Source organism: Schistocerca serialis, chromosome 7 (assembly GCF_023864345.2).
Source record: "Schistocerca serialis cubense isolate TAMUIC-IGC-003099 chromosome 7, iqSchSeri2.2, whole genome shotgun sequence".
Taxonomy (NCBI): Eukaryota; Metazoa; Arthropoda; class Insecta; order Orthoptera; family Acrididae; genus Schistocerca; species Schistocerca serialis.
The window spans coordinates 336,363,593-336,388,903 of record NC_064644.1 but is presented as its reverse complement, the minus strand read 5'-3'; the positions used below and the strand labels follow the sequence as shown (position 1 = coordinate 336,388,903).

The 25,311-nt window shown below is 36.9% G+C and overlaps 1 protein-coding gene across 1 annotated transcript; it reads left to right on the top strand.

The window, feature by feature from the left end:
• Positions 1–418: 418 nt before the first annotated feature.
• On the top strand, positions 419–25,043 carry LOC126412374 (transmembrane reductase CYB561D2-like). Its single transcript, XM_050081943.1, has 2 exons — positions 419–1,065; positions 23,862–25,043. The coding sequence occupies exons 1-2, from the start codon at positions 811–813 to the stop codon at positions 24,375–24,377; spliced, it is 771 nt and encodes a 256-aa protein (XP_049937900.1). The 5' UTR covers positions 419–810; the 3' UTR covers positions 24,378–25,043.
• The last annotated feature ends 268 nt before the right edge of the window (positions 25,044–25,311 follow it).

The following is a 25,311-nucleotide window of genomic DNA, read 5'->3' as shown; positions in this document are numbered from 1 at the left end:
GTCTACAGCATTTTTCGAAACCTGTATCATAGTCCAATTTAGATCTTCGGATTATTCTTAATAGTGTTAAGCCTGCAAAATTATGCCAGTAGCATTGCCAAGCAGGACGACGTCGATGACGACAAGATGTTGAATTAATCTTATTTTATTATGGTCCCGTCGATGTACTGAAAGCTACGGAAATGTAATCGAGCCTCCCTGACAACACTAACGTAGCGGAAAGGAATTTTTTCTGTCAGGCAGACTTCAAAAACGTTTGTAACTTACCATAATAGTCGTAAATCAGGTCTTTTTCCGTTTCACTTTGTTCCTAGCTGACGATTTTCTGTAGATTTGAATATCAAATGCACAGACCTTAGAGAACTGCTTTCTTATGTTCTATTTTGGGAGATACAAAAATAGTTTTGACACAGCGTGAGACCGCTATAAGCATCGTCAGTCACTCAGTTAACAACAGACTGTTACTACGATACGGAAAATTTGAGTAACGTGCTATAAAATTAACACTTTTTTTCTTCTTTCATGGTTGCTGTAGAACGGCCGAGATGTAGCAGCGGGCATTGTTGTGAGGTCTGCTAGGGAGAAAGAAACCATATACTGTTTCATCCGATAAAAAGACAGATAAGTGCGCACGAGCACATGTGTGCACAGCTGTGCGAGCAAAAAAAGAAAAAAAAAAGACTTATAAAAGGAAACATGACGTTTATACAACACTGCGTACAAACAGGGCTGTTTGAGGAAGTGAAACGGTTGAGTGTTTATTGTAGCTGGTGATGTGGATTTTATGACACTTTCTGTAATCTACAGAAAATGGCAAGTGCTTTTCCAGACGTATCTCCAGCTAATGATCCACTCAAGGATGAAGATGGTTACGACGAGGTACTTCAGCTTGAGCCTCAAGATAAAAAACCTAATACCAAGAACCCGAAATCACGCTGGCGGACAGTAATCATCATGAGCAACACAAGTCATATTTTGATGCTGTTGTTCACAGTGTACGTGTTGATTTTAAGTTTTGGTGATTATTCATTTTTTTCGTGGCATCCAGCGTTAATGACACTCGGTGTGAGTATACAAAATCATGTACATTATTATCGTAGATATTAGGCAGTGTAGCGTAAGCTTTTGTTGCTAAGCGGTATAGCATGCAACACTTGCTTATCTTGTAGCGTCATTTTCATTCGTAGATAGGTGGAGAAATTTTGTGGTTTCTATGAAGAAGATTGTTTAATAATAATAATAATTTAGATTTATGTATATCACAGTTACACACAGACAGATGTATCTTATTTCATGCTTTTCACCTGTCCGATCAGTAGTACTGTGCAAGTGTTACGTATCGCACCAATGTACTGCCAAGTAAACACATTGTAAGGACAACACCACGATAATATTACTCATACGTGTGCAGCTTGGAATTTGTGCATGGATTTACGTACTATACAGCGAAAATTACACGCTGGTGGTTATATTTCGTCTGCTCGTCATAATATTTAAGCAGTCTTGATGTGCGAAATAGAAGTTAGTGGATTTGCAGTTTTGACCTATCTATACCAGAAATTGCGTTTTTTAGTTGTGTGTGGGGGGGGGGGGGGAGGGGAGGAGAGGAGAGGAGAGGAGAGGAGAGGAGAGGAGAGGAGGCGAGGCACCTGTGTGTTTATGTTGGGACTGCTACTGTGAAGCAGTTTCCTCGTCAAGGTTATAAGTTTGTCTTTCCATGGGCCTGTACTTAGAATAAATAATAACTGTGTCATAACAGTTTTCATTATAGAGATTTTCAAACCAACACTACCATGCATATCTTTTATGGTATTTATGTTGTGCCCATGTACTCTTTTCGTAGTGTTAGACTATGCTACTCGTCGAGCAGATTAACTTGTTCAGTATTGTATTGCATGTAGCATGCAGCAAAAAATTAAAAAATACTAAAGAAATTTAGATAAAACACTTTTAAGATTTTTGGTTTGTCGTGTGCGCGTCACGTGAAGCAGTAAATTTCCCAATCAGGTACTGGTAATGATTATTGTGTGTAGGCCTAGCTAGTTGAAAACTTGAGCATATTTATCAAAACTTTAAAGCAGGCAACCAAATTTAACAACACACCTATCCTCCTCTGAAGTGTATCGTCAGTAACCGTGTTGGAGCAGTCTCTAAATAGTTCTTGAGAAATTTGGTACAGAGTAGAACTTTTATTTCTTATGTGGGAATTATACAAACTGTGAAATTTTATTTTAAGCGGATGGATTTTAATGAAGCTGCAGCGACAAGTTTCAATTTTCAAAATGGTTGGTGGTACAAAAACAAAACAAAGAAAAAGTTAATTTATTTCCACTAAGTACAGTTACCAGGGTTCTAGTCGTGTGGAATACTGCGGGGAAAAATTAGCTGGATAGAAGACCATAACAAACATTATGGTATCTCTGAAATAATGTCAACCCTTTTCCACTGAAAACTCAAAACTTCACCTCTGTGTTGCCTTATGCAGTTTGATTATATTGACAAGTGAGTCAGAAGCAGCAGGAGGTATAGCAGTCAGTAACTAATGGATATTTCCAAGTGACTCCATCTTAGATAGAAACAACAGGATAATTTTGTCATTACTGTATTAAGAAATAAGTCACCAAGCTAACAACTGACCAGACTGAGTCAGTTTGAAGAGCAGTTGGTATGAAGAAAAACTGCTGTCCAGATATATCAAATTTTGTAAGTTATGTTATCTGTATTGTAAAAGGAATTGATTGCAGTTTAATTGTACCCAAAAATTACTGGAGTGATGATTGCACCACATTTTATGACCTGTACACGAGTAAACTGTTTACATTAAAATTCAGAAAGCTGCTGTATTATTTCTTCAGGATGTCTTAAGGTGTATAAGAGAGTCACATTTACATGCTCAGCAAATTACAATGGGAGACACTTAGGGTGGGTAGGACGTCAAACTTGGACGTCAGACTTGGAGCAGGAGAGTCACCACAGGACATTTTAATTTCTGCTGTCTATACTTTTACAAATAAATTCATAAAACTTTGTTACCATGACCAGGAAGGATTGAGGACTCACACTCATTGCAGTGGAAGTTCAAAAACGTAGCAAAATACCTTCTTTTACATATGAAATTTCATCATTTTTTCATTTGTTACTGGCTGCATTTGTTGCTATAGTTACACTTTTCTTCCTAAGTATGAGAGATTCTTCGATGAATTTTTCATAGCATACAAACAGTAGTTACAGGTGTATGAAACTTTAGAATTTTCCAAATCTATTAAAAAAATGTGGAAAAATTGAGATAATTAACTATAAAACTTGAATTTTTTCTAAACATGAAGTTTAAAATGTAACAGTTCATTTATTTTTTCATAAATTAAATAACTTCTAGAGTTTCATACATCTGTAACTATGGTTTTATGCTGTGCAAAAGTCATCCAAGAATCTCCCTTACTTAGGAAGAAAAGTGTAGCTATAGCAACAAATGCAGACAGTAGTAAGTGAAAAAATGATGAAATTTCACATGTAAAAAAAAAAAGTGTTTTGTTACGTTTTTGAGCATGTACTGCTATGAGTATGAATTCTGAATCCTTCCTGGTCATGCTGTTAAAAGTTTTATGAATTTATTTGTAAAAGTATAGACAGTGAAAATTAAAATGTCCTGTGGTGTCTCTCCTGCTCCAAGTCGGCCCATTTGACGTCCTACCCCCCTTAAGATTTGTATACCAAGTGTAAGATTTTCTGTTTACTTTCCAAGACAAGTCAAGAAACACTTCTATGGACAACTCATGCAACGCCATTATGGTGAGATTAGAAACACATTACATGGAAGCACATTAGTAGTCATTCATCATGTATGTGAAATAAATAAATAAATAGTGTGCCAATTATACAATATTGCACCATTTATACTGTTTGTTTGTGTGTGTGTAAATAATTCTTCTTGTGTTACATCTGTGAATGTAATTGGGAATTAAATCTGTGAATGTAATTGGGAATTACATCTGTGAATGTAATTGGGAAAAGATTCAGTTAAACTGGTGCACTAAGTACCGCCTTCTGCAACTGTACAGTATTTTGCAAACTGCAGATATAGTTACACACAACTTTTTAAGAACAGTTTCTTTCCTTTTATTGTATACTGAGAAATGGCGAGGGCAAAAATTGAATTCTGGTTTTTGCATAATAGTGCAAGAAAGCATCTACATCTGCATCCATACTCCTCAAACCATTGCAAGTTGCGTGGCAGAGGTTATGTCCCATTGTAGCAGTTATTGGGTTTCTTCATTTTCCATTCACATATCGAGTGCGAGAAGAATGACTACTCGAATGCATTTGTGTGTGCAGTAGTTATTCTAACCTTATCTTCACGAACATTATGTGAGCAATCTGTAGGGAGTTGTAGCATATTCCTAGAGTAATCATTTATAGCTGGTTTTTGAAACTTTGTTAATAGACTAATTCTGGATATAGTTTACGTCTATCTTGAAGAGTCCTCCAGTTCAGTTTCTTCAGTAACTGTATGACACACTCCCATGGATTAAACAAACCTGTGACCATTCATGCAGCCCTTCTCTGTATACTTTCAGTATCTCCCGTTAAGCCTATTTGATATGGGCCCCACACACTTGAGCAGTATTCTAAAATCAGTCACATGAGAGGTTTGTAAGAATTTCCTATATATAGCAGTTTTCCAGTATTCTGTCAATCAAATGAAGTCTACTGCTTGCTTTACCCAAGACTGAACCTATGTGATCATTCCGTTTCATATCCCTACAAAGTGTTACATGACGATAATTTCATGTGAAATCACCCAGTGGCTGTTGCCCTTACGTCACAGATTTTTCTGAAAATTTGGTGTAAGAATGAGCATAATTAGTTAGGGTTAAAATATTTTTTCTGGAATTTTTTGACCAAAATTGTAATTAGGAGACCATTTTGAAATGTGGGCTCCTTCTACCAACTGGCGTTGAGAAACGAAGTGCCTTGTAAGTTAACCACTATAACTTTTTTTTATTTATGAATCAATTGTATTGAATTTGGTGTCATTGGAAAGTAAAAGAATAGAACTATAATATAAAAATTATTAAAGTGCTGTGTCTAAGCAACAGATGTTTGAAAATTTGTAATTAGGCTAATGTAATTTCTTACCAATTTTTTTTTTAATGCAAATTTCAGGATTTTTTTTTTTTTTTTTTTCAGCAGATTCACAAGTTTCACCAACTGAATTTTTGATTCAAATAATTCCTACTGCCATTCTTTTCAACATAAAAAAATGAGAAGGGTGTTTGTTCTCTATTGTTAGATCTTATACTTTTTCAATAATGCTGTAATAATTAATTGCTTCAAATAGCTAATCAACAATACATGAAACAACAATGGAAAATTTAGTCTAGTAGCAACACTCACATGCAACACAGGGTATGTGATTATTAGAGAACAAGAAAAAGTGTCAAACCATCCAGTTCTTTTCTGCAACATACACAGTTGATTAAAAATCACAATGGCAAACAAATGTTCTTTAGGTTTTGTGTCAGCAGTTGTGTGTCAGAAGTAAAGTAGTAGCAGTGAAAAGCTTGATTTAATAGATATGTCAAGCCTGAATCAAGCTGATGCTGAATTATTGAGGCTAAGAAGCACCTGTGAAAATATTGAGAATGTTCTTTCTTCTCACAAAAGGCTCTGTTTGGTAACATTTGAAGACAGACAAAGAATTTGCTGTGACTCTTTTAAGAAGAATGGTAAAAAGACTGCTAAGAAATCTTTGAAACCTATTTCTTTACCCAAGGCAAGGAAATATAAAACCCTTGGACTTATCCCAGGTACCAAGCTGTGCATAGCATGGTATAAGGACATTTTATCTCCTTTGGGGGACAACCTTTCAGAGATGGATGAATGTGGAGTTGAAGATCAAGAATATACATCAGATCCATCTACAGCTCTTCAAAAACTTAATGAAAGTTGTGAATTACTTGAAATTTCACCATTTAAGGTTAGTAAGAGAGCACAAGACATGCGTCCAGAATAGATTCGATCCAAGTCTCGTTGCTTAGCTTTAAAATTCCAGCAAACAGCATCAGAAGTGCTAAATGTTGCAGTGAAAAACGTGTCTGAAGAAACTGGCAGTGCTGAATGTACAGACTGTAATATTTTAATGCAAAAACTTAAAGAGAAATTCATCAGAAATTCTGTTAAAGGAAAAATACAAATACATACCTTAGCACCAGCTGCACAGAGTAAAGAAAAAACCCAAATGTTTTTTAACACTACCGAATACATTGTAAATAAATCGAGGGTATTGCTAAAAGGTGGTGGTATTTTGTCAAAAGGGAGTTTTAAAGTGGGGAACAGAACAGGTAAGGATGTGGAAAAAAGTGCCCAGAATTTTTCCTGTGAAGATGATATAAGTCGCATTTCTGCTAATAAAAAAGACTGTCTGTCTGTCCCTTCAGAAAAGGCAAAATAGTGTATAAGACGAAAAGACTAATTTTACATAATCTGAAAAATGTATACTTAGCTTTCAGAGAAGAATATCCTGAAGATAAAATTGGTTTTACTAAATTTTGTGAACTTGGGCCAAAAGAATGTGTGTTACTGTAAACATTCGTGGAATGCGTAACGTATGTGTATGCACGTATCTCCAAAATGTAAAACTGTTAATGCATGCTGCGCATGTGAAAGAATCGTACACTGAACTTCTACATAAACGTGTGTGTAATCTGGAAAACGAGGAGTGCATGCTGCATTGCTGTTCTCAGTGTCCTGACGAATATGAACTGCACAATTTTTTAATGGAGCTGGATTCCTTACAAGATTGTGAAAATGTTGTATTCAAACAATGGATGCAAACTGATCGACCTACACTGGAGACATTAATGAAGACGACCAATGAATTTGTTGAGTATTTAATGCAAAAACTTCAAAAAGTAACGCATCATCATTATGTATCAAAATCTCTGAGTTACTACTTTAAGTCAAGCAAAGAAACCCTCCCTGATACTACATGCATCATCATAGTGGATTTTGCTGAGAACTAGGCCTACCTGTTTGCTTCAGGATGCTGCACAAGGATTTCACTGGCAGAACATTCAAGTCACCCTTCATCCTTTTGTGGTGTACTTTAAAACAGATGATTGCATTAAGTCAATGTTATTGTGTTGTACAAGTGACTGTTTGCAGCATGATACAAACACATTCTATGTTTTCCAGAAAACTGCTCTCACTTATGTATTGGAACAATTACCACACATCCAGCATGTTACGTACTTCAGTGATGGAAGTTCTGCACAATATAAAAACTTTAAGAACTTTTTGAATTTGTGCCATCACAAGCAAGATCATGGAGTAACTGCAGAATGGATTTTTTTGCTACTAGTCATGGCAAAAATGCATGTGATGGAGTTGGAGTACTATTAAACGTTTAGCAACAAGAGCAAGTTTACAGCATCCATATGACAGTCACATTTTAAGTCCAAAATATCTGTTTACATTTACCAAAACTCATGTTCCAGTAGTAGAAACCTTTTATGTTACAACAGAGGAGATAACAAAGTTCACAAACATGTTACAAGAACAATATGAGACTGGTTCTACCATCCTGGGACAAGAGTGAATCATTTTTTCAAACCACTGAATGAAAACAAGTTGCTGATAAAGCGTGTAGCATCATCTACTAAATTCATTGAAGTTCCTCTTGGAATTCAAAACACTGCCTCTAACACAGTTAAAGAAGAAACATTTGTCGCAGCTATCTACGATAACCAGTGGTGGCTTGGAAAAATTCTAGAGATAAGTGAAGAACACAGAGATGCAAAGGTCAAGTTCACGAGTCCAAGTGGCCCTACCTCAAGTTATTCATGGCCACTTCACACTGATGTTTGCTGGATACCTTATGAAAACATTTTAATGACTTTGCCTGCTCCTAGTGCCAGCACAAGTACTGGTCATTTATATACTTTTGAATCAGACATAATATTGTCCATTGAAAACTTGTTTTAAAGAATGAATGCTTTTTAGAAATTTATGAATGTGTTTTATGAGAACTGATCATCATTTGTGACCACTAGGTAATAGTCACAAAATGAAACATGTATATTATTATTTATGTTCTTTCTGTTTTAAATGATTAAACAGAACAAACACCCTTCTGATTTTTTTATGTTGAAATGTATTACAATTGAAATTCTTTGAGGCAAAAAATCATGAAATATGTATTAAAAAAATTGAAAAATGACTTTAATTACAGATTTGCATATATTTATATGCACAGTTGCAGCATTTTTATAGTTTAGTGATATAGTTGGTCCTTTTATCTTTCTAATGACACCAAATTGATTTATAAATGAGAGAGTTATAGTAGTTAAAAACTTTCAGCCTACCTTTCATACTGATGCCAGATGGAGAAAATGCTAGACATAATGGCCTCCTGACCTCAGTTTTGATGTAAAAATCTGAAAAAAAAAAATATTTTATCACTTTCTATTTATGTACTTCCTTACACCTAATTTTCACAAATATCTATGACGTGATGGCAATGAGATTTCTTTATTTTGGGTGATTTTAAATGAAATGAGCCATGTAGATATTTGTACAAGTTGACTGATTCCAACAGTGACTCATTGCTATTGTAATCATAGGATACTGTTTTTTCCTTTTATGAATTACAAAATTTTATATTTCTGAACACTTAAAGCAAGTTACCAGTCTTTGCACCATATTGAAATCTTATCAAGTTTGAATGAATATTTATACAGCTTCTTTCAGATAGTAGATAACGGCAGCATCTCATAAAGTCTGCGTTTGCTGTTAACATTGTCTGCAAAGTCATTAATATATAACATGAGCAGCAAGGGTCCCAACACATTTCTGTGGGGCATACCTGAAGTTACGTCTGCATCTGACGATGACTCTCCATCCGAGATAACATGCCGCGTCCTCCCTACCAAAAAGTTCTCAATCCAGTCACAAATTTACTTGATACCCCATATGATCATACCTTTGACAATAAGCTTACATGTAGTACTGAGTGAAATGCTTTTTGGAAATCAAGAAATACAGCATCTACCTGGTTGCCTTGTTCCAAAGCTTTCAGTATGTTATGTGAGAAAAGTGTGAGTTGGGTTTCATATGATCATTGTTTTTTATATCCGTGCTGGTTGGCTTTGAGGAGGTCATTCTGTTCAATATACCTCATTATGTTTGAGCTCAGAATATGTTCTAAGCTTCTACAACAAATCGATGTCAGTTACACTAGACGGCAGTTTTGTGGATAACTTCTTCTACCCTTCTTGTAGATAGATGTGACCTGTGCCTTTTTCCAAGAACTGGGCACAGTTTTTTTGTTTGTAGGATCCACAATAGAGTATAATTAGAAGAGGGGCTAACTCAGCCACAAATTCAGTATGGAACCTGATGGGGACTCATTGGTGTGTGGACCTTTGTTCAATTTTAACGACTTCAGCTGTTTCTTAACACCTCTGACAATAATTCCTATTTCATTAATTTTTTCAGTGGTACGAGGATTAAATTATGGCAGTTCTCCTGTGTTTTCCTTTGTAAAGGCACACTTCAAAATGGAATTAAGCATTTCAGCTTTTGCTTTGCTACCCTCATTTTCAGTTCCTTTCTCATTTGCTAGGAACTGAAAACTAACTTTGGTGCAGCTAACAGCCGTTACGTACAACCAGAATTTCTTTGGGTCTGTGAAAGATCACTTGACAATATTCTGCTTCAGTAGCCACTGAAGGCGTCATGCATTGCTGTCTTGACAGCCAAACACGTTTCATTCACCATCTCTTGATCAATAGCCCTATGCTTTGTTTTACGTCTATTATGCAGTAATCTCTGTTTCTTTAAAAGTTTCTTTACAGTGACCGTATACCATGGAGGTTCCTTTGCATTATTTTCCCCTACATGCTACTGCCCTATGCTGAATGGTTCTAGTTCCTCAATGAGATGTGACTCAACAATTAGAAATTTCAGAGAAAATCTTCAGCAGTAAGACTGGGATGAGGTGTACAAGGAACCCGATGCTAATTTAAAATATAACTTATTTCATGATACACTTGTAAGAGAATTTAAAAACCGTTTCCCCAAGAAAATAGTTAAATCTAATTATAAGAAACCATGCAAAAACCTTGGCTTACTAAAGGAATAAAAATATATTGTAACTACAAAAGGGAACTGTATGTAACAAGAAAGAGTAATGACCCAGAAACAGCCAAATATTATAAAAACTACTGTGCTACATTAAGAAAGGTTATTAAAAAGTCCAGAAGCATGTTCATCATGTCTGAGATTAATACCTCTGATAACAAAATCAAAACAATTTGGAATGTTATTACAAGGGAGACAGGGCAACCAAGAGTACAGGATGACAGCATCACCATCAAAGCGAATGGAAACTTGATAAACAACAAGCCGGAAGTCGAAAACATTTTGAATAATCATTTTCTAAATGTTGTAGAGAAAATAGGATCTAAATGTTCATTAGAAGAAGCAAGGCAGTTAATGGAAGAGGCCTTACCCACACCATTCGATACAATTGAAATTCCACCCATCTCTCCTTCTGAAATAGGATCTAAATGTTCATTAGAAGAAGCAAGGCAGTTAATGGAAGAGGCCTTACCCACACCATTTGATACAATTGAAATTCCACCCATCTCTCCTTCTGAAATTAGGAAGATTATAAACTCTCGCAAGAATAAAAGTTCACACAGAATTGATGGCATTTCCAGCAGGATAATAAAAGCTTGTTCCCAAGAAATAAGTGGGATTCTTAGCCACATATGTAATAGCTCTCTGAAGCAGGTTATTTTCCCAGATAGACTGATGTATGCCATTGTTAAACCACTGCATAAAAAAGGGGATACGCCTGATGCCAACAACTACTGCCCAATCTCTCTTCTGACTGCCTCATCCAAAATTCTTGAAAAAGTAATGTATTGTAGAGTAGCTTCACACCTTTGTAAAAATAAAGTTTTAACAAAATGTCACTTTGGTTTCCAGAAGGGTTTTTCAACTGAAAATGCTATATATACTTTCACTAATGAAATATTAAATGCTCTGAGTAACCGGAAGTCACCCGTTGGGATTTTTTGTGATATATCAAAGGCTTTTGATTGTGTAAATCATGGAATACTTCTAGATAAGCTCAAGTACTGTGGTATGAATGGGACAGTGCTCAAATGGTTTAAATCATACCTAACTGGAAGAGTGCGGAAAGTTGAAATAAGCAGTTCACATAATATGCAAAAAAACTGGTGAGTTCTCAAACTGGGGAACAATCAAGAATGGGGTGCTGCAAGGTTTGGTCTTGGACCCTCTGCTGTTCTTTATATATATTAATGACTTGTCATTCTATATTCACGAAGATGCAAAGCTGGTACTTTTTGCCGATGATACAAGTGTGGCTATCACACCCAAGAGAAAAGAATTAACTGGTGAAATTGTAAATGATGTTTTTCAGAAAATCATTAAGTGGTTCTCTGCAAATGGCCTCTCATTAAACTTTGACAAAACACAGTATAAACAGTTCCACACAGTAAATGAAATGACACCATTAATAAATATAGACTTCGATCAGAAATCGGTAGCTAAGGTAGAATATTCAAAATTTCTAGGCGTATGGGTTGATGGGGGGTTGAACTGGAAAAAACACACTGAGGATCTGCTGAAACATTTGAGTTCAGCTACTTATGCTATTAGGGTCATTGCAAATTTTGGCGATATACATCTGAGTAAATTAGCTTACCACGCCTATTTTCATTCTCTGTTTTCGTATGGCATCATATTCTTGGGTAATTCATCATTGAGTAAAAGAGTGTTCATTGCACAAAACTGTGTAATCAGAATAATTGCTGGAGCTCATCCAAGATCATCGTGCAGACACTTATTTAAAGAGCTAGAAATCTTCACTGTAGCCTCACAATATATATATTCTCTCATGAAATTTGTTATTAACAATCCGAACAAATTCAAAAGTAATAGCAGTGTACATGGCTACAACACTAGGAGAAAGGATGCTCTTCACTACTCAAGGTTAAATCTAACTTTGGCTCAAAAGGGGGTAAATTATGCTGCCACAAAAGTCTTTGGTCACTTACCTAATAGCATCAAAAGTCTGACAGATAGCCATATAGCATTTAAAAGGAAATTAAAAGAATTTCTTAATGGCAACTCCTCCTACTCATTAGATGAATTTTTGGATATAGCAAGTGGGTAATCCCCCCCCCCCCCCCCCCCCAAAAAAAAAAGAAAAGTGTGTCCTGTAATATTTTGTGTAATGTAATATCTTGTATAGACACCTTTTATCAACCTGACATGTTCCACATCATTAAGAAGTGTCGTATTCATGATCTATGGAACAAGTACTAATGTAATCTAATATGACACTATTGACTTTTATCTAGTTTACTGAACATATATATCTTTCTGCTTGTTTAGTAGTTTTTTTGTACTTTTGTAATCATGTTGTCACTGCCGCGTCATGATCACTGATACCAGTTTTGATGCGTACATCCTGAAAGAGGTCTGATATATTTGTTGCCATTAGATCCAATATATTACCGTCATGAGTGGGTTTCCCAACTATCTGTTTGAGGTTGTTTTCAGAGAAGACATTTGGTAAAGTTTCACACCCATCACTAACGAAACTGTAATGTTCCCAATTAATTGTTGGATGGCCCAATGACAAGCATCATTTCTTCCAGTGTGCACCACAATCTGCAGTTGGTTGCAACTTGTTCCCTAAATGGCTGCTGAAATAGCCACTTCAATGTGTTGAATTAGTCCCCCAGACATACACACTGGGTGCACCTCATGTTGTTTCCTATTCCTTGCTGCCATTTCCCTAAGGGGTACCATCATTTGCTGCACGTTTGAATGGCAGACGATTAATAAACCTCTACCCTTTTGCACTTGCTTCCTCCTGACACCAGACAAAACAGGTTTCCCCATAAAGGTGAAATGAGCCCCAGTGGTTCAGTTTCAGTGAAAGACAGCACCGCAGACTTGTTGATTAGGGGGATCGGCACATCACCCAGAGTCCTCCCTGGTTCCTGTCTAACCTGTACAACCACCCACAGACAGGTGGATGAGCAATGACAGAGAGGACAGCACTTGAGAGGTACCTGTGGTACAGGTATCACAGGTACATAACTCACAGGAGCTCTTCCAACACACAGATTCGCAGCAACTGCCAATCGTTTGGCAGTAGTCAGGGCAATTTTCAGCTGCTTACTAATGTCAACCAACTCATCCCCTGTATGAGAACAGCATTCACAGTGGGGCTGCATTGTGGCTTTCACAATGTATTATAAGGCAGTGAACACTTAACTTTACATTAAATAATTTTAGCTTAGCCTGCTGATTATCTTTTAATCTGTTGAGTCAAAAAATTCCCTGTAAGAATTGGAGCAAATCACAAGTATATGTACAGTAGGGAAATTACCTTTCAGGGATTAACTATATTAAAAAAATTGATACCATGTAATATTTGTAGATTTTCTCACCTTGAAGACAGATCTGAAAGAATATGAATGGGTACAATCACAAAGCTGCCTGTACCTACTGTTTGAGAGCTGATGGAATTCTGCAGGTTCTGTCTCCTGTTTTCTATCCGTTAGACTAGTCAATCCCATTGCACTGCTTTCTCTCTCTGTCTTAGCCAACCATTCAAACGAAATTCTTTAAAAAAGAGTACAGAATTGTTGCCTATGTGTACTAGAAAAATTAAAAGGTTTGGATATAACTTCTCACATAACTTTTTCCCTGTATTTTTTTCTCAGCAAATTCCAAATTGAAATTTTCCCATTTTATCAGCTGAGTGTCATTTTCATCTAGAAACAATACACTTCACCTGAAGATGAAGATGAAGATGGAGTAGAAAACATTGAAGTGCTGCTTCAGGAAGACACTCCCACTAAGCTGATCTGAAAATTATTTACAGAATGTATTATTTCATTCTTTTAGTGGTTGCTCCACTGTATTTTACAACTGTCTTTTAGTGATGCTTATGAGTTTTATAAAACATATCAATACTTAATAAAAATTAAGAAAGTGAGAGAATGAAAACTATTTGCTACTATGATTTTCTATCTAATTTTATGCAAAATTTTTATAGATATCTAATAATTTCCAAATGTAAGCAGATAACTTTGACAATGTAAAACTATTTGATAAAAAATTTGCCCATCTACATGGATATGAATCAAATGGTGGAATTAGTAGTAGTAGTAGCAGTAGTAGTAATTTATTCATCCAGTCATCAAGTTTACAATGGTATAAAATCTGTCAGCTTAATACATAATTCATGCTGTATGTACACAGAAAAAATATACACATGTCTTAAATGAGCAGAGGACAGGTGGTCAGCTGTGGCCTTGAAGGGCTGAAGGAACCATCTGACATTTGCCTGAAGTGATTAGAAAGACAACATTAAACCTCAAGTAAGATGGCTGCACAGAGCATGAGCTTCCTTCCTTGTGAGTCCAGGGTCAGTGTTTTAACAAATGCACTGCTTCAGTTGTTTATATCTAACACACAGTGCTCTTATATTTGTGCATACTTAGAACAAATTAGCATAATAATGTGATTAATAACTCTGTACATAAAGAATCTACACTTCACACATCACACACACTTGCAGATGATTTCAGGACCATGAACATTTTATGTCTACAGTCTTCCCTTCTGCCTGTCTGAAAAATCAGTCAGTGTCCCCCTCATGATGAAAGAGATGTTGAACTCAGAAAAATGATGACATGTTGGTATTGGTTTTGTAAAACCTTGTCACCAGTTTGGTGAACCCTTGTTGGCAGTTTTGTGAAGGCCTCGTCACTACAGCTGTGGAGGCCGAATTGCCACTGTTGTTACAGTAGGCAGAGTTTGTGAGTTCATGAAATGGCTTCCGGTGCAGTACACTGCTAAGAAAATTTCTCCCTGCCACTATTACACAGCTATGCCCCAGGGTCAGGTAACAGGACAGGAGAACGAAAGTTCTACAACACCTCAACAAATTAGTAACAAAGTTACACAGGTGTGTTAAAACCATTTACTTATCTTTGTGACATATTGAATAATGAAGTCTGCAACACTGCATGTAATATTACACAAAAAAGGCCCTCAATGGCTAAATGCAAATAATCGTAGGTAAACGTTACAGTACATAGCAAATGCAATTTACAACTGTCTGTTCACTTCTAAGAGTTCACAAAATGACTTCTCTGTCTAAGTCATCCTTGGACAATGCTCTGTAACCAAGGGGGTGAGAGCTGCTGCTCTCTCTTCCTAGTAAGCTTCTGTCCATTGTCATCCGGTCATTGGTAGATTGTAATTGGCCACCAATTGGCTGTGGCAAAGTTGATATTTTCATCCTCAGTGCCGCCCACGGTGCTGGTGGTACTTGCACAAGTGGCGAGTCTCTATGGCACTGGCACCTCCTCGCGTCTTTGCTCCAGTGGTGCTTTTGCTCTGGCTGTGTCCTGTTCAAACAATACAGCACCATCATCATGTACAGCCGAGCACAATACTGACAGTGGGGGTAGGCGTGATGTTGAACCGGTGTGGAGCAGTGACCATTGCTGTAGCCAATGCCGAGTTGCTGCTCACACCCTGTCATTTGTGTTGAGACTCCGAGGGAACACCGGCCGAAAAACGACACAGAGGGTGTGACCCAGCACCCGTCGGCAGAGCATTTTCTTGATGATGGAAATCCTCAACGGCATCTCTTTGACAGGAGGCCCCATGGTAGGCCTCAGTGTGGGGTTGACCCAGCTGTTGTTGTGTGTCAGGTGCTAGCGGACGTCCGCTATTGGACAGGTGCGATGTCGGATCGATGTCCATTGGCTAGAGATCTGCAAAAAGCACTCCGTGGCGCTCGATTGCATCGACTGGGAAGGCCTGGAATCTGTGAACATACAAGAAGCGGCAGACTTTGCAAGCGACAAGGGCAAATTTAATTTAGGTGCCGCTTCTGCAATCCATCAGGACCTTGAATGTGAAACATACACAAAATAATTGACTGAGTGATGATGCCACACCTCCATGATTTGTTTCTCCCATAGATTCTGTAAAACACAGGATGGCTAATCCGATATGTTGGCTGACTGGAGTCTGTAGATGCCAACCACAGCGAGCAATGGAACACATGGAAGAGCATATGGTGGCATCAGCCAGGTAGCACCTTTGCGGGCGAAGGGCCATTGCGGGGTTGGAAGTGATAAGTAGACAAGAAGCGAAGTAAGGCTTTTTTGTGTGGATGATGCAAGTGAAGTTTGTCCATTTGCTATTTGAACCTGTGAACAAAATTTTCAGCTTCACCATTCAATTGTGGGTGGAATGTTGTTGAGGTGAGATGGTGCAAGCCATTTGCTGTACAGAAATCTTCAAATTATGCAGAGACAAATTGAGGTCCTTTCTCCGTGACGAGCCGTTTAGACAGACCTTCAATGCAGAATGCTCGATCTATTTCGTTGTCAGTGTACCCATTTCTCTTGAAAGCCGTTTGCAAATGGGTACACTGACAACAAAATAGATCAAGCACTCCACCCTAGAAGAAAAGTGTCTGAAAATACACGATGACAACAACAACCGTCGGCTGGAAAAGTTTTTCTTCCATTTATTCATAACATCACGGACTGTATTGGGAAACTTTTGGCCAAGTTTCAAGTGGAGACAATCTTTTGACCTAAGATCGGTGAAAGACGCGCGACACCCCTTAGCTACCCCAGGTGTGTATAAAATTCCATGTAGCTGTGGCATGGTTTATATTGGTACAACTAAAAGGAATGTTAATACCTGCATATCAGAACATAAAAGTAACTGTAGATTGGGACAAATTGACAAATCAGCTGTAGCGGAACACGTTTTCAAAGACAGTGATCACGAAATAAAATTTAGTGAGACAAACGTGATAGCTAGGACCTCACATTGTTATACCCGCATGTATAGAGAAGCTATAGAGATCTACAAGCATGAAAATAATTTTAATAAAAAAGAAGAAGGATTAAAACTAGACAAGATATGGCAGTCGACATTGTACAAACGAAGTGACAATTGATTACCTGTAATCGAGAGAGATGGCACTAGCCAGAGATAGTTTTAAAGTCGAAAGCACGTGGTGAGTGGTGGCGCCATCTAAGTGCTCTATATAAGCGGGACCTCCAGCGCCTAGCAGCTAGTTGCCGACTCATTTAACAAGATGTTGCCCACAGTAGGCAACGAAATGTCAGGAAGGAGAAGAAGTTTTACATATGGACCACGACAATTCAGCTCGGAAGTTTTAATTAATGAATCATAGGTAAACTTCGCAGTACATAGCAAATGCAATTTACAACTGTCTAGTCACTTCTAAGAGATCACTAAAGAACTTTCCCTGTGTCAGTCAGGTCTGGTTGATGATCCATAACCTACTGAGCAAGAGCTGCTCTTCTCTCTTCTGAGTAGGTTTCTGTCTGTTGTCATCCAGTCATTGGCGGATTGTAGTTGACTGACAGTTGGCCAAGGTGAAGTGAACAGCTTCATCCTCAGCACTGCCTGTGAATTACAATACAGCTGTTGTTTCAAATTTCGTTATTGAATTATGTGTAGATATACTTAACAGTACTGGAATATTTGAGAAATCCAAACTGTGATTTTGACAATAAATAATTTGTGGTCAGATGGCTAAGACTTTCTATATTATCTTCTCTCAAAATTTTAAGAATGCTGGTAAAAATGAAATTGGTTGGAAATTTGGCCCTATTTATGTCCTTTCATGTATTGAAGCTTAACTTCAGCATATTTCAGTCAGTTGAGAAATGTTCCAGTGGTAACTGATTGGTTAAGCATATAACTTAATAGGTTTCTAAACTCTGAAGAACAATCTTTAACTAACTTTGTTGATAATATTATTAAAAGACTACATTGCTGCATTCTTTTTTTATGCGTATCTGTGGCTCAGCATCTTTGCTATATGGGGAGTAGTGATCTATACTTTTCATAATATTGTGTCATTATTCTATTCTGAATTTTCCTTTGTTTGATTTAACTTTGTTGATATTTTATCATAACCACTAAAGTTTTTTGATTTTAAAGATTTTACAGTGGACAGTACTTCTGTTTTTGTAGTGAGGATCATATTCATATTACTGAAGTTATTTGTGAAGATGGTCTGAGGTATTCAGTGACAGCGTCTGTTGAACCTGAGAACCAAATCTTTTCAGTGACAGTTATGAAATACTTTAAAACGTTTTGAAACACTGCATGCATCTGTTACCTGTGTATTATTTACTCTCAGTGCTACATGTTCCTCTTCATGTCATGTTTTATACAAGTCTCCTCCTTCACTATATCCCATATTATCTTTATTTTGCTATCTGATGTGATTGTCTCTTTCTGGTAATGCATTTGCTTCGATGTCCGTATTACTATCTTTAATATTTTGTAGTATGTCTTGTAATAGGCTGTGGCATCAACATCATAGTTGTTTGTGACTGGCAGATACAGTTTCCTTTTTGTTTTACATGGTACCATTATTTCTGGGTTAATCTATGGCTTTTTTTGTAGACTTTGGTTTATCTGGGTTAGTTTATGTGGGGGGGGGGGGGGGACAGGGGGGGGGGCAGAGTGTTCAAATCAGGTAAGAATGTTGTTAATAAAAGTGTTGGATTCATCATTCACGCTGTGAGCACAGTATACATCACTTCCGTTGCCACAATAATCAAATTTGGCTTGACTACCCTCTTGAATTCAGATTTAGTAGAAGAATGCTGAAGATTAGATGGGTAGACCATGTAACCAATGACGAGGTACTGAATAGAACTGGGAACAAAAGAAATTTCGGGCATAACTTGACTAAAAGAGAGGATCAGTTGATAAGACATTCTGTAACATCAAGGGAGTGCCAATTTGGGCTGGTGGGAAGTAAGGAAGGAAAAAATTGTAGAGGGAGACAGACAGATGGATGCAGTAAGCAAGTTGAAAAAGCTTGCAGTAATTATTCGGATATGAAGAGGCTTGCTCTGGATGGCGTAGCATAGAGAGCTGCAGCAAATAGTCTTCATACTGAAGACTACAATAGATATTATATCCTGTTCAGTATTAACTTCAAAAAAATCTACATGTCATGCTCTGAGAGTCCATTGTCTGTTTGTTTTATAGCATAATTTTGTTCATTAGACCTCCCTATTAAGATATCATCAATGGCTGTTTGTGAGCAGTTAGCTACCCTAGTTGGGAAGTGTACGCCACGAGCTTAGTCGAATGATAGTGTTACTGACTGCAGTACATGCTTATTGGGAAAGTACTTACGAAAATCTGCATTAAAATCATCATCATCGACTATGTCTCGTTTTTTTGCCCCTGTTAAGAAGGCCAGTGAAGCTTTCGAGTTGATTTATGAAGAGATTAAAGTGATTCCATCAGTTCCATCTCCTGAATGGAAATAAGGTTTTTGAGAACTTACTGAAGCTGCACTCGCCCTCGAAATTGATTTGAACACCACTGTGGCATACTAGGCATGGTGTTGTTAGAATTGATTGCCCTTGCCATTCTCTGACCTTTCAACTACACAAGCAGTTAGTTTAGAAGAGGAAATAAAATTGTAGAACAGACTGGGAATTGAACTGCTGAATGTTCACACTTGTAGTTTGACGCTGAGCGACACTCAAACAGGGGAAAAACAAAAAAAAAAAACTGTACATGCCAGCTGAGGGAAAAAGGTACATTAGGATAATCGTGGAAAATATAAATAGACCATACTGTCTGTGAGAAGTAGCAGTTGTAACCAGGTGGTAGCATAAAATATGATCAAACAATTATAAGAATTACAATAATACTGAGAAGACTGTATATTACAACTATTACCTAGCCCAGCTATTAAGTGACTAGACGAAAGCAAACTAATTATTACCCTATTACAAGTCTTCTCTTGGAAAATATCCAACAAATTAAGAATAAGAAAAGAAGTGGTGCCATGTATTCAGTTTTTGTAATAAGTCACTGATTTCAATTGTAAATTGGGTTAGTGATTTGTCCTTTAGCATATTAAAGATAGAGCCACCTTTACCTCAGATGCAACAAAAATAGAGATTTGTGTTTTACTTTATCAAGTGCAAAAGCAAGGCTTAACACCGATCTGAGATTTTAAAGCCTGTCACTACTTCAGTATCAGGTGAAATTAAGAAGTTGTAGAGAGATTCCTACAGTGACACATTTACTGTATGGAATGATAATCAAATGAGTAAATTACCATCAGGCATGTAATGTTCACTTGTACTATTAATCTTAGTTTTTAATTCCGTGTTTACTGACCTGTTTCATTTTGGACTCACTGATAGGATTAAAATGTTGCAACATTCATATTTCATGTTTCACTGATAAGGTAACCATTATGGGTGAGATGTTAGTTCAGTGATCTTCGTACAACCAAAGCTGGATGGAGAATTTTGGTCTTATAGTGTAGAACTTGGCAAGATACACTGAAGTACACCATTGACATGGAAGTTGTCATCTAAAAAGACATAGTCCACAGTATAATCATCATGAAAATGTAAAAGAAAGGGCAACACTTGATTACCGGGAAAGTTAAAATAAACATCCTGCTTAATTTTCATGGTAACCTGAATGAGAGTGTCTGGTAAAGAAAAAAAGAAAAGTCCAAAACATAGCAGAACCATCTCCCACTTAAAATACAACCTACACACACTGTGAGCTAAACTCCTCATTGGGGGCTCTGTGTACTGGACACCTTGAATCATTTGAAAGGAGGCAATACTGCAACTCATCATAATGCATTACACATCTGTAGTCAGCTACTGTCCAGTTTCTGTATTGTTTGACTCACTGAAGATATACAACTTTAAGTACTCCCGTCATCTTTTTTTTTCACTAATTCCGAAACATTTCAAATAATTCTTCTCTTGAAATTGAGAAAATACAGTGCCAATGGCTCATGTAGGCAGAGAATCAGAAAGCTCTTTTTCTATGGACATGTAATATCCATCGTATTGTAGTAGACAAGAAATGAAACACAAAAATTGTTGACCAGGCACTCAGACAGCAGCAGTTCGACATCCAATTTAAAGTTGAGATAACCTTGTTAGACCCACAGGTGACAGGCTTTGAAGTAAGAGTGTAGTTTGTATCATCACCAATGATGAGTTTCATCTACGTTGAAATTTCATTTTTTAAGGGCACTGGAAAAATTATTGAACATAATTGTCTATAGGTGCAGTCTTATTACTTTAACTCAACTTTATAGGAGAGAGATTTTTAAGACAGAGATTTAGGAACCAGGTTTGAAATTGTAAGACATTTTTAGGGGCAGATGTGGACTCTGATCACAACCTGTTGGTTATAAACTGTAGATTAAAACTTAAGAAACCGCAAAAATGTGGGAATTTAAGGATATGGGACCTGGATAAAATGAAAGTACCACAGGTTGTAGAGAGTTTCAGAGAGAGCATTAGAGAACGATTGACAAGAACAGGGGAAAGAAATACAGTAGAAGAAGAATGGGTAGCTTTGAGAGATGAAATAGTTAAGGCAGCAGAGGATCAAGTAGGTAAAAAGACAAGGACTCATAGAAATCCTTGGGTAACAGGAGAGGTATTGAATTTAATTGATGAAAGGGGAAAATATAAAAATGCAGTAAGTCAAGCAGGCAAAAAGGAATACAAACATCTCAAATATAAGATCGACAGGAAGTGCAAAATGGCTAAGCTGACATGGCTAGAGGACAAGTGTAAGGATGTAGAGGCTTATCTCACTAGGGGTAAGATGTATACTGCCTACAATAAAATTAAAGAGACCTTTGGAGAAAAGAGAACCACGTGTATGAATATCAAGAACTCAGATGGAAAACCAGTTCTAAGCAAAGAAGAGAAGGCAGAAAGGTGGAAGTAGTATATAGATGGTCTATACAAGGGCAAAGTACTTGAGGGCAGTATTATGGAAATGGAAGAGGACGTAGATGAAGATGAGTTATGATACTGCGTGAAGAGTTTGACAGAACACAGAAAGTCCTAAGTCAAAACAAGGTCCCAGGCGTAGACAACGTTCCATTAGAGCTACTGACAGCCTTGGGAGAGCCAGTCCTGACAAAACTCTACCATCTGATGAGCAAGATGTATGAGACAGGCGAAATACCATCAGACTTCAAGAAGAATATAATAATTCCAATCCCAAAGAAAGCAGATGTTGGCTGGTGTGAAAATTACTGGACTATCAGTTTAAAAAGTCGTGGATGCAAAATAATAACACAAATTCTTTACAGACAAATGGAAAAACTGGAAGAAGCTGACCTTGGGGAGAATCAGTTTGGATTCCGTAGAATTGTTGGAACACTTGAGGCAATTCTGACCCCACGAATTATTTTAGAAGATGGGTTAAGGAAAAGCAATCCTACATTTGCAGACTAAGAGAAAGCTTTCGACAATGTTATCTGGCATACTCTTTCAAATTCTGAAGGTGACAGAGGTCAAATACAGGGAGCGAAAGACTATTTACAAATTGTACAGAAACCAGATGGCAGTTATAAGAGTCGAGGGGTATGAAAGGGAAGCAGTGGTTGGGAAGGGAGTGAGACAGGGATGTAGGTTATCCCTGATGTTATTCAATCTGTATATTGAGCAAGCAGTAAAGGAAACAACAGAAAAATTTGGAGTAGGAATTAAAATCCATGCAGAAGAAATAAAAACTTTTAGGTTTGCCGATGACACTGTAATTCTGTCAGGAACAGCAACGGACTTTGAAAAGGAATTCAGAATGGAAAGTGTCTTGAAAGGAGGATGAACAGCAACAAAAGCAAAACAAGGATAAAGGAAATTAAATCGAATGATGCGGAAGGAATTAGATTAGGAAATGAGACACTTAAAGTAGTAAATTAGTTTTGCTATTTGGGAATCAAAATAACTGATGATGGTCAAAGTAGAGAGGATATAAAATGTAGACTGCCAGTGGCAAGGAAAGCGTTTCTGAAGAAAAGAAATTTGTTTACATCGAGAATAGATTTAAGTGTCAGGAAGTCTTTTCTGAAAGTATTTGTATGGAATGTAGCCATGTATGGAAGTGAAACATTGATGATAAATAGTTTAGACAAGAAGAGAATAGAAGTTTTCGAATGTGGTGCTACAGAAGAATGCTGAAGATTAGATGGGTAGATCACGTAACCAATGAGGAAGTACTGAATAGAATTGGGGAGAAGAGGAATTTGAGGCGCAACTTGACTAGAAGAAGGGATCAGTTGGTGGGAAATGTTCTGAGGCATTGAGGGATCACGAATTTAGTATTGGAGGGCAGCATGGAGGGCAGAAATCATATGGGGAGACCAAGAGATGAATACACCAAGCAGAAGACCACAGCAACAACAACAACTACTTTATTAAAAAAAATAAAAAAAAACAGTAAATTTTGTGAAAAGCTATACATTCCTGTTTCAGGTCTTCAGCATTCATTTACATTTGTATTTTGTTCATTCATGAATACATTATTTAAAAAAAATTAGGAAATTTGTTTAGAAATAACACTTCTTAAAGGTCAAACAATGGAAACTCCAGGTAGGAATGTGAACAAAGTAGGAAAAGATAGATTGCTACATACCATAATGTTTATACAAATGATTTGATGTTAAGGCTTTTATCTATCCAACCATTTCTAATGTGAGGGCTTGGTTAAGACAGTAGCAATTCATAATGATTATCTGGCTCTATAGGGGAGGGCACTCTTAGAGGTGCTTCCTCTTTTTTCCCATTGTTACAGTAACAGTATTTAAATTTATATTTCAGCTTTAATGAACAGATTTTACTTGGCCTGTTACTTGTACAATAAGCACATTAGATGTACATCGTTGTCGTCATTTTTCACTTGTATTAACATTTATAAATTGTTGTTAACAGTCACTGCTCTTCATGGGTGAGGCAGTTTTGGCGATTTCAACTGGGAACTGGCTGACTTCAAGACTGAACAGGAGAAACCGCATAACAGCTCATTGGGTATTGCAGGCCATAGCTGCTGCCTGTATTTTTGCAGGATTTTTGATAATATTTATTAATAAAAACAGAAAAGGAAAATTACACTTTCAATCTCTTCATGGAATAGTGGGTCTAGTTTCTGTGATATTTGTTGGAATAACCAGCAGTGGAGGCGTTGCCGCATTGTATACAACGCGCTTGAAAGACATAATTAAACCAGCTAAAGTTAAATTTGCACACAATGTTTTTGGCATTATTACATTTGCCATTGGAATAGCGTCAACGATACTTGGTATTTATTCAGGATGGTTCACAAGACATTCAAATACATTAATGCAGATAGTTTCTGTAATAGTTGTTACACTAGCAAGCATTTTTGCTGTGATAAATGCTTTTAAATCTGCATATTCCAGATTTGTTAACATGGTACAAGGTCATTAAATTGATGCACTGTGGTTAAATTGTGCATTTATGGTGAGATCATTTTGAGTTGTATACATTGAAACTATACGGTTTTTCAGTAGAATGTTAACAAGTATTGTACAATAATCACTATTTTTGTGATGTGTGTTTGTTGCATACTAAGAAACAAGATCTATTGTTTCAAAGCATTTGTTGAAATAACTTTTTTCAGCAGGAAGTTAAGACTAAGTATTGACCAAAAACAGTGTATTTGTTAAATATGTGTACTGAAAATTAGTAAATAAGATCTATCCCCTCAAATCATTTTGTGGTACTGTTGGGGCATGGATTGGTTCAGATAATTGCTACCCTAATTATTTATCTCGCATATAATAGGACTGACAATAATGCTCAATATTTGTCCGAGAAAACTGCTAAATTCATTTTTCCATTGCTGAATACATTGCAGTGTGCAACAAATGTGCTGAGAAGTAAGGTAAAACTTGTTAACGATGTAGTCCATTTTAGGAGTTTAATTTCCTTTCATATATACACAATTTTAGGCTGGTGTTACAAAAAACATATGGTACCATGGGGCAAGTCTCTTTGTATTTGTATTGGAAAACAATTGTCATATTAATGGAATGATGATATTGACCATGCATCTTTGTTGTTTCATGCAATATATTATTTTGCTGACAAAAATCTTGCAATGTTCTCCCAGTTTTTGAACAACATGTCTAATGAGATAGTGTTGTTCCAAATGACAGTTTGTTTATACACTAAAGTTCTCTGAGAATCTCCAGTAGAAAATCATTAGCACTCTGTTTGGTAGTTAACTGCCTGCTCTTCTTCTTATAAATCAGACAAGTAGCCCATTGGTTGTTGCACAGCACCAAGTAGCACGCTGGTGAAGTTCTTAATCCTTTGAAGCAGGATAGATATTAAATTCTGACTATATCTCTGTACAAAT